This window comes from Chrysochloris asiatica, unplaced genomic scaffold, assembly GCF_000296735.1.
Source record: "Chrysochloris asiatica unplaced genomic scaffold, ChrAsi1.0 scaffold00015, whole genome shotgun sequence".
Taxonomy (NCBI): domain Eukaryota; kingdom Metazoa; phylum Chordata; class Mammalia; order Afrosoricida; family Chrysochloridae; genus Chrysochloris; species Chrysochloris asiatica.
The window spans coordinates 26,122,349-26,133,416 of NW_006408533.1; the positions used below are offsets into that span (position 1 = coordinate 26,122,349).

Below are 11,068 nucleotides of genomic sequence, written 5' to 3' on the forward strand. Positions count from 1 at the left end.
TATCAACACTTACAGAAGCAGCAGTCAAGAGATCAGATGACGTGTTGCATTGGGCAGTTCTGCTGCACCAGACCTTTTGAAAGTGTTGAAGAGCAAAGATGTCAGCTTTAAAGACTAAGGCTCGCCTGACCTACGCCGTGGTGTTTTCAGTATTCTCATATGCATGCGAAAGCTGGACAGTAAATAAGGACCATAGAAGAATTGATGCTTTTGAGTTATGGTGTTGGAGGAGAATGTTGAAAGTGCCATGGGCTGCCAAAAGAATCAATGGATCCGTTTTGGTAGAAGTGCAGCCATAGTGCTCCTCGGAGGCCAAGATGGCCAAACTTCATCCCTCATACTTTGGACATATTGTCAGGAGGGACCAGTCACTGGAGAAGGATATCATGTTTGGTAAGGTGAAGGGTCAGAGAAAAATAGGAAGACCCCCAATGAGATGGATTGGCCGAGTGGCAGCATCGATGGACTCAAACGTGGCAACAGTAGTGAGGTTGGCCCAGGATGGGGCAGTGTTCTTCCTGCTGTGCATAAGGTCACTGTGGGTGGGTACCCACTGATGGCCCCCAACAACAACAACAGTAATCATGAAGCTCTGTGTTTCTGGGTTGGATATTGAATACATGGTTTCTATTTTGGTTGACTTGTTCTATCTTAAGTGAAAAATGCAGGAGTAATGACAATGGATGTAAGCAATATTAGTGCAATCAAGGTATTCACAAATTTTGATGATTTCTCTATTTACATTCTGTTATCCTTTACTTTTATAATAGAGGCATGGATAAACAAGCAAATAATCCAGAAAGCATTAATATTTGCTTTATGACAAAAAATCATAAAGGCAAAAGTTTAGCGTAGCATCTGGCTGTGCCAAGAAGAATCACTTCAAGAACTTTTCGAAATATACTCTACTTATCTGGGCTTTATCAGATTTATTTGGACTGTAATTGCTCTAGCCATTGATATTTTTTTAAGTGAGTCTGATGGGAAGGCAGGCTTGAGAACCTCTGATATATCCTTTGAAAATACATCGTAGTGTTCCCCTCCCTGTGATACCTTGTGGCTTGTGAGTTGGAATGTACTCTGTGGCACTTAACAAACAATGGTCTCCATATTCCTTCTTCTCCATCAGACTTCTGTAAATGGTTTTCCTACCTGCATTCCTATTCCTCACAAGATAGTGTGAGCTTTTGAAACTGCTGTCAAACTTGAGCTCCATCAAAACTTTACCCCATATTATGGTACAAATACTGTGTCCTAGAATTTGACCATTCTATACTAAGCTTTCATTTTAGAGAAAATTAGCTTTGAAACAAGAAGAAAGGAGCAGGAACTTTGTCCCCTATGCTTTTTTTGTTTTGTTTGTTTGTTTTTAAGTTTTTATTGTGAATTGAGTGAAAGTTTACAGGGCAGATCATCAGTTTTATATTCAACAAATCATTTACTTTCCCTTATGCATTTGAAGTAAGAGTATTAAATGTTTTAAGTAGTCTTCAGGTAACAGATACTGCTTTTTATAATGTAGATAGATAGGTCACTGGGATAAAGCGTCTGTCAGCTAAACCCTGACCTTCACCCTCTGGAGAAGACAATGTAAAGGCACTTCTAGTAGCCTCAAATCAAAGCTTCCTTCCCTCACATCCATTCCCAAGCTTAAAAACTGCATCTCCTTAAGCAGTCTAGTGCTAAGAAGGGACCACCCAGAGCATAACTGCCCAAGAGGAGAGTGTTCTGGAGTAGTGGCGATGTGTATTAGGGTAAGTTTACTTACATTGTCCCTCACATAACTGCAGTTTAGAAAAGCAGCATCTGAGCTAGTTAAACATTCTGCCTCTTTGAGGAAAGGAGAGTTTGGGGATAAATCTTTAGCTCCACAAGTCAGCATATTTGAAAAATATCATTACTTAGGTATCTTCCTTGTTTTTAATTCTGTAGAGTACTAGCTATTTTTTCTCTATTTGGGATTATTTATAGTCTCCCTCGAGAACAGTCACTGTAGTGATGACTAGTGATGTTGTGAAAACTGTAGTATCCCTACAAGGTTCTTCTGAGTAATGAGTAGGAGGACATTTCCCTTTCATCAATTTACTTGTGCCACACACTGAGTTAGTTTTAAGGTACTAGATGCTTCTCATTTAGCAAAGATGGGTCTTCATTGTTCAGTAAAATGCTGATTTGGGAAAAAGTAAATTTTCTGTTGATTGCGTCTGTAGTACATATCCATACCTCATTTATTGACTATTTTGTTATCCAATTCTCAGTCAGCATCTCTGATGGTCCAGATTCCTTGCAGGTCTGGGCTGAGCCTGGGTCACCCTCTGAGGGCCACCCTGAATGGTATACTGGTGGCCACAGCAAAAACTAGACCACATGAAGGATAGTGGTCTCTATCTGCAGGGCACTTTCTCCTGTTCGTCCCCAATGTCTTGGTCCAGCCCTGAAGGGTACAGGGTGGTGGTGGGATATAGGCAGGCGGGGCTGACTGTATGATTGATGTTCATGAGTACCAGGGAGGTCTGTGGAGAGAGGTTGGAAGTGAGGAAGAGTAAAGGGAGACTTGCTGGGCTGGGGTAGATGGATGAGTCATGTAAGTTAAGAAAGATAAGTCTTAAATGTCACTCCACCCTGCTGTGGGTCCTGCTGTGGTAGGGAAGCCGTGATGAGAAAGCAAAGTCTGCCACTCCAGCACATTCCACCAGAAGCAGCCAGTAGGCACTGAGCAATGAGGGATGGGGGATATTGTCACCAATGTCAAAGATGAGGTATGGCCTCCAATTTGCATAATACCAGTTTTTCATAATGACCTGATGTCTGGAACCTTACCATGTTGATAAGTGAGGAGTGGGTGTCTTCAAGATTGATAATCATTATAAAGTTGCAAATACTGTTATTTCTAGTAATGTTCTTGGTATGAGAAAATTACAGAATTCTAACTCATTGCAAATTTTTTTCTTTACCACTTTCCTTTAGGTATTCTAATCTGATCTTGAATTTGTTTTCCTTGATGGTAGATGCAAACATTCCAGACATTGCTCTTGAACCAGATAAAACTGTGAAAAAGGTAATTTAAATACATCCTCAAATACCACAATCTATTTTTCTTATCTAAAATATGTTAGAGTTTTAGCAACCCACTTTCTCTTATTGTCATGGCCACTAGACTCCTGAGTAATGTTAAGTTAAATAAAAACATGTGACAGAATCTTAAATCTCATTGGCATGTGACACTATATGCCACATAATATTCTCGACCAAAATTGACTGAGAGAATCTGTCATAATGTTTTCATAATTTTAGAATACAGCCATTTTCCCAAATGCTTGATCCCCAGTTCTTTCCCTTCTCAGCTCTAATTCCCAACTATGATGTTTCACTGTTCTGGAGAGACACCATGCTCCTATAACTCTTATTTCTTGTCTTGAAAAGTTTGTTGTTGGTGGTGGTGGTGGTAAGTGCCATCAAGTCAATTCCTACTCAGCAACCCTATATAGGGTTTCTGAGGAGCAGGTGGTGGGTTTGAACTGCTGATCTTGTGGTTCGAAGTCCAGTGTTGATCCTACAGAGACTCACCTGGAGTTACCAAAAAGTTTAGCTCATCCTAAACAATCATCGAGAGCCCTGGTGATTTTATTTTTCATCTATAACATTCTTTTCTTTTTGCGTATCTTATTATAGCACTGTCATTTAAAACATGACTAATTCATTATATGAAAGAAAAAGAGTAAGAAAAACACTGGGCACAGTATATATATCAGTCATTTTTTTTCAGATTGGCATTTTCTAGCTATTTATTCTAGTTTCAATGAAATGAACTTTAAAAAGACATATTACCTTCATCTCCCCCAAAAGGGTATTTCATGAGAGGTTTCTGCTATATTTTTAACAAAAATGTGAACAAATAAAATGAAACATAAACTTGACATTAAAGTAATACTAATATTGGAAAATTGTGTTAGATTGGGCGAAAATATATGGTTCATTTTGGATGACTGATTTACAAGAAGTAGATTTTTAGACTTTGATAAATAATGTTGACTTTACTTTTGAAAAGTCTTTGCTTTGACTTCCTGAATGTATGACAGCTAGAGTACATTTAATTTTTAAGTCTTCAAAGAAGTACAGATTATTCCAGTTACTTGAATGATCCTAGTAAAGTATGACAGTATTTTCCTGTCTCCATTTATTTTAGTAAATGTATTTTTTATAAACTTTTTTTTTAATATATTCATAGTGACCCTGAATAGGGTTTCCAAGGAACAGCTGGTGAGTGTGAACTGCCAACTTTGTGATTAGTAGTCCAGTGCTTATCCATTAAGCAAACAGATCATATTAGGTTTTTTTTTTCTTAATATATTCTTATGTGAAATATATCAGTGATGGCAAAAAAAATAAGACCTGAAAAAGCTAGTGTGAAAAGTAGTCCAAGTGATAAATAGGACCACATGATAGTCATTCATGTTTTCCTTTAATTCAGTAATTAGCAAAGAAGCCTTTTGTAACTGTTGTAACAAATGTTTGTTCAAAGTAATTTAATAAGATACTTTGATTTTGTGTTGAATAAATAAAATGGATGTGTTTAGAATATAAATTGATTTTTAACTAAACTTCCAAACAAACTAAAAATTTTTATATTTCAGTAGTTACAAATTAACTAAAGATCTATTTTTGTTGACCTTTAAAATTATACTTGGTACCTATAAGATCTATAAACACTAAAGCCATCACACTTTCATGTTAATTTGGTACTGTAGTTATTTTTTTTAAGTAGCAGTCATTAAATTGTAATCTTAGTACAAAAGATTATTTAAAGCATTAATTACCTTGTAGCAATAGTTGGATAGTGGTTCAGTTTGCATTCTTTTTTCATTTTAATTGCTTTTTGTTTTAAACTTTGGAATTTATTTACATAAGGATTTTCTTATTTTTTAGTTTTTAAACTCTAGTGTTCCTTCAATAATCAAACTCAGTATGAAACTATTATTTAGATTAAAGCTCTTCTTTTTATTCTGGTGTATTAAAGTTGTTCTTTTGTTGTACTTTTGTGATAAAATCATTGAGAAATGAGAGCCAGGAAAAGATGTTTTTCCAATTTCTAAAATCTTGAATAAGGAGCTCTGGTGACCTAGTAGGTTAACTGCAATGTTGAAGATTCATACCCACCCGCTTCTCTGAGGGAGAAAGATCAAGCAGTCTGCTCCCGTAAGACTTAAACAGCCTTAGAAACCTTGTGGTGTAGTTTTGCTCTGTTTTATAAGGTCATTATGAGTAGTAGTCAACTCAGTTGCAGTGGATGGGGATTTTACTATATTGAGTACAAGGAAATTTAATAGAGAATATTGTCTCATACTATGATTTCCCAATTGATAAATATTGAATTATTTTAAAAAAATATCTTTTGTTAATGAAAATTATTTATATAAGCTTATCAATTTCAACCTGGCCAACCAATTGAAAGAGATCTATATTTGTACCCATTCCAAAGAGAGATGGTGACCCAGTGGAATGTGGAAATCATTGGATGATATCACTACTATCACATGAAAGTACAATTTTTAAAAATGGCCACAGTGGTACTTAACACAGTTGCCAGAAATTGAATCTGGATTTAGAAGCGTTTTGTGGAACTAGGGATATCACTGCTGATGTCTTCTCTAATTGCTAGAACCACCAGTATGTATACTTTAATGGATAGCAATGGCAAAAGCACCCAAGTGGTCATGCTCCGAATCTTAGGAGGAAAACATCCTCTCTTTTACCATTAAGTATCTGTCCTTCATCAGGTTAAGGACATTTCCTTCTATGCCTCATTTGCTGAATACTTTTACTTTGAAAAGGTGTTGGATTTGTCAAATATTTCAGAATGATCATGTGATTATTTTTTTAATCCTGTTGCTATGATACATTAAATTAGTATGTTGTTGTTAAATGCCGTAGAGTCAGTTTCAACCCATAGCGACCCTTTATAGGGGTTTCTAGGAGCAGGTGGTGAGTTTGAACTGCTGACCTTGCGGTTCAAACCAATTTTATAGTCCAGTGCATTAACCCACACCAGTATAGAGGCTTAAGACATTTTCCAGTGTGTTGGGGTACAGCCTTATGCATAAGATTTTAAGTGGATAGAGGAGGAAATTTTAGAAAGATGAAATCACAGTAGGATTGAGTGCCCTCTCTTAATTTCATGTAAAATTTTCCCAGATCTTGCCTGAATATGGTCCTCCAGACCCAGGACCCCATTAAAACAACCATAAAAGCCCAGTATTGAAAGCTTACAGAATTAAGTGGCCATTTTCACTACAAAGAGGACAACATTTGGAGTTTGGTTTTGGCCCAGTTCACTGCCTGGTAGATTGACTCTTTTAGGAATATGAGCAAATTCACTCAGTTTCTAACAGGATAAAGAGCTTGCTAATAATTATGTGGCAATTTAAATCTCATTTAGTAGTTCCTAATTAAAAAATATTAAATCATATATTTGAGTATTCAAAGAATGATTTTTTAAATTTGAAGGGCCAGATTAAATAAATTTTCTGTTTATGTAGTTACTTTTTTCTACATGCTACAACCCTAGCATGTAGCAAAAGAGCATGTTAACAAAAGCAGTGAACTATAGCACTCAACAATAGCATTCAGAACACATGTAAATGCGGAAGAATTTTGGAGGGGACATAGAACTCGCTCAGGATGTAGTGTAGCCATATTTGTATCAGTTTGCGTCTGTCTCTCCAAAATATGGCCCTGTGTTTCTTCATCAGAAAGCCTGACAGTCTGCTGTCTTCTAGGTTCAAGATAAATTCCGTCTAGACCTGTCTGACGAGGAGGCGGTGCACTACATGCAGAGTTTGATTGATGAAAGTGTCCATGCTCTCTTCGCTGCTGTGGTTGAACAGATTCACAAGTTTGCTCAGGTAAGTTCTCTGAGGTAGTGTGGTTTTATCTCAGTGTCTTAATGTACTTACTCTAGAGTCCTTTTTGAGCCACACATTTCTCCTGCCAACTGGCATGCTTTGTTAGGTGGAGTGTCCATGTAAGAGTATCCAGATACACTTATGGAATATCCACGTAAGTGCGTTTGTCCTTTGTAATCAGTGATGAGTGAGAGTGATACTGGGTCTAGCAGCACCGTTGGCAAATGAGACTTAAACAGTTGCTGATTTTTGGTAAATGGTGAAGTGTTGAAGAATGAGTTCAGAAGCTTAAGAAATGCAATCCAAACCACACAATGAAAGGTGTATTCATCAGATAAATAAATGAAATTGTGGGAGTTATTGACTTTGTTGAGTTATTGGTATGTTCCTCTTCTCATAGAAAAGTGAATGGATAAGCAAAAAAATTGGTAAGAGACATGGGCTTTCTTTAAAATTGGACACCAAAGGGAAATTAGTTTTTAAGTATTAACTAAAATAGATGATTGGATTTCCTGAAAAGAAATGCTAGTTCTATTCTCTGTTTCTAGTCTTCAAGTCTTCAGTAAAATTTCAGTGGGAATACTAATCTGGTTAAATAGTTGCTAAACATTACTTTGAGCTTGCTTATTACTAGTGGAGCTAGGGTAGATTTTTTAATAAAAAATACAATGTTTATTGTAAGGAAATAATATATAATAAAACATTTCAAACTTGTGTGTGTGTCCAATTTAGTGACATTACCTCCACTCACCATGTTGTGCAGTAATCACTTCTAGAATAGATTCTTGGTAAGAACGTAACAGAGAACCATGGCTACGCTAACTTGAAAGCTACAAGCGAATACCTGGATGATTAAAATATCTTAAAAATCAGCATTATCATCCTTCTGTAGTCCTGGTTTGGCACTGTAAAGTCAGTTTGGACCACATGGTTGGTAGTTCAGTCTTACCAGCTGCTTCTCAGAAACCTTATACAGGATTTCTATGGGTAGAAACCAGCTTGATGGCACATAACAACAACAATAGTGGTAAAAGTGAGGTGTTAATGTAGCATGGTTATTGATGTAGATAAGTTTGTATTGTAAGTTTTGATTGTATTTCAACTCTCCATTTTATAATAGTGGTGGTGGTGGTGGTGATTATGTGCCGTGAAGTTGGTTCCAACTCATATTGACCCTGCATAGGATTTCCAAGGCTGTAAATGTTTATGGGAGCAGAAAGCCTCATCTTTCTCCTCTGGAACCGCTGGTAGTTTCAAACTGCTGACCCTGAGGTTAGCAACCTGATTCGTTAACACTGTGCTATCAGAGCTCCTTATTTTTTAATACTAGACAGTCTCTATTACAACAGCTTCATTTTCTGTATTTAGACATTGTATTTTATATAGAACTGACCCATATAGTGTTTACTATAACATCACAACATGAATTTTAGCTTTAAGCTCCTTCTATAGATGAGGGCACTGACCCGTATAAAGCATTTCCTAACTTACTAAATTCAGGTTTTTATCTCATGTTCTTTATCCTAAGAAATGAACTTGAAAATACACATGCTATTTTGTAGGCTTCCTTAAACATGTTGCCTATGTTTCATATCATTTTATAGCCTAAACAGTACTTTAAATTATGAAATTGTACAATCACAGCTGTTTGTTAGCTAATCTCTAGAGACAATGATTTCTCTTTGATAATCGTCACATTTCTTCATATATATATTGTCCCAGTATTAATACTAATAATTCACCCATGTGCACTCTCATTCTAATGACCAGCATCTTTTTTCATCATTTATAGCATATTTAAGGATTCAGTATTGCTTTACCCTAGTCTTAGTCCCTTCCTATTGGTCAGTGTGGACTGTAGAACCAAGGTGTGGTGTGTGTTGCTATTGTTTTGGTTTTTTCATGGAGCTACACTGATACTTGTTAACAAAAATTATAGTTGTTTCAGTGTAAAGGAAATTATATTCTAAAGACTAAAAATTGTCAGTTCCCACTATTATGTTGAAATGCTAAAAAGGCTCATTTTCTTTCATCATTCAATTCCTTAGGAAGGGTAGAGATTAAACACTGCAGAATTTGTTGCCTAGCAACTCTCACCTATTAGTGCTACAAATTTTCCACTGCAAAATACTTTTATTTGGGTCATTGTCTTTGAAATCATGTCATCAGAACTTTCCTCTTGCTGGAATGATCTGTAAAGGGCTTTAAAATCTTTTCTGCTCCAGAAAGGTAGAGTTTATATGGTTTGGGTCAGTAATGACTCCAAAACTAGGTTTTTCAATAGGAGTCTGTGGTGCTATACAGCCCAATGCCTCCCTTTTCTCCTGTTTCTTTCTGTCTCTCTCTCTATTGATTGATGGTGGAAGTCTGGTTGGTGGGTTGTGGTTTACATCAATCTTGTTGTTGAGTGCCATCAAATCGGTTCCAACTCATAGTGACCTGTATAGGGTTTCTGAGACTAAATCTTTCTAGGAACAGAAAACTCATCTGTCTTCTTTGGAACCACTGGTTAGCTTGAACCGCCAACTTTGTAGTTCACAATCCAGTTCTTATTGCATGGAGCCACTGCACTCCCTAATAAATGCTTATATACTTACATACTTTGTGTATCTAGTCATAAATATATCATAACATATTTGTTTATTAACTTTATTTGATGTTTGGTTTTCTTTAATACATGTAAGACTAGCTCTACTGAAAAACCATCCATCAGCAAATACAATTGTGGGAATGGATAATTATCGTACACAATAATTTTGTTTACCCCCACCCCCAGTTTGTTTATTCAGACATATTACAAAGCACTTTAAACATATTAGCACATTTAATGTTCACAGTAATCTGTGAGTTTGATGCTATATTTTCCTCTTGTGGTCTAATGCGACAGGCTGCAAAATCATTTGAACTACAAGGTTCAAGCTCTCCAGCTGCTCCTTGGAAACCCTATACAGGCTCACTGTGGGTCAGAATCGACTCGACAGCACTTAACAACAACAACATGTCAGACATATTACAAAGCACTTTAAACATATTAGCTCATTTAATCCTCACAGTAATCTGTGAGTTTGATGCTATTATTTTCCTCGATAATTTTTTTAAAGCTCTTTTTCATTCTGGGTCTTGATTATAACTGAATAAATCAGTAGTAAATGAAATCACCTGATATTCTAATCAACACTGATCTTTTCTAAAAAACATGTGATTGGCCTTAAGAATGAAAATGTTGATAAAACCATAAAGGAAACTAAGTTATATTCTATAAAAAAAAAGACTACATATGTGTTATTTAGTGTTTAGTTATGGCATTAATTGCAAAAGTATCCATATACAAAACAGAACCAGCAAAATATTGCCTGTTTAAAGCATTACTTTGTTGTTGTTAAGTGCCGTCCAATTGGTTTCGACTCACATCGACATATATTGGTGGGTTTTGAGGAGCGACTACTGGGTTTGAATCACAAACCTTGTGGTTAGCAGTTTAGTGCTTATCCTACAGTGTCACACAACAGGACTTCAAAGCATAACTTAAGAACTTAGATATTTAAGTATAATTACAGATTCTTCTATTGGTATATATATATTTTAAACATTTTTCATATGTCTAATTTTTCTTATGCCTTTTATTCTTTGTGCGTTTTCTAACTTCCTCATTTGTACATATTAAGCATAAAACTGAATTCTTCTTGGCAAATTGAACACTTTTCCTCTTTAAGTCAGACTGGAGTAACATGGAATTCATTCTCTCTAGTCTAAAATCTTAGTTTACTTAAGGACTTACTCATACCTCCCAAGAGGTAGGATGATTCAATTACTCTAATAACTGTGTAAAAAGCCCAGTATGAATGTTTCTCAGAACAGCTTATACAGAGAGTTGCCTTTTATATTCAGTACCCATTATTTTGCCACAAAAACACAAAAGGGTTTTATGTAAATAGCAACTGCTTTACGGACCTCAATTTCCATCTTATCACGTAGATGCAGGGACAAACTGTGGAACAGACCATCAATTACTCATATGCAAATTCAAACTGAAGCTGAAGAAAATGAAAACAAGTCCATGAGACCCAAAATATGACCTTGAATAGATCCCACCTGAATTTAGGGATCATCTGAAGAACAGATTTGATACATTAAACACTAAAGACCGAAGACCAGAAGAGTCATGG

The 11,068-nt window shown here is 36.0% G+C and overlaps 1 protein-coding gene across 1 annotated transcript in view; it reads left to right on the top strand.

The window, feature by feature from the left end:
• PIK3C3 (phosphatidylinositol 3-kinase, catalytic subunit type 3) overlaps positions 1-7,468 on the top strand; it is a 186,512-nt gene extending 179,044 nt beyond the window's left edge. The window contains exons 22-24 of the mRNA XM_006835138.1: positions 2,968-3,058; positions 6,777-6,902; positions 7,451-7,468. Coding sequence (XP_006835201.1) covers positions 2,968-3,058; positions 6,777-6,902; positions 7,451-7,468 — 235 coding nt within the window. The remainder of the gene's footprint in view (positions 1-2,967; positions 3,059-6,776; positions 6,903-7,450) is intronic.
• Positions 7,469-11,068: the final 3,600 nt, after the last annotated feature.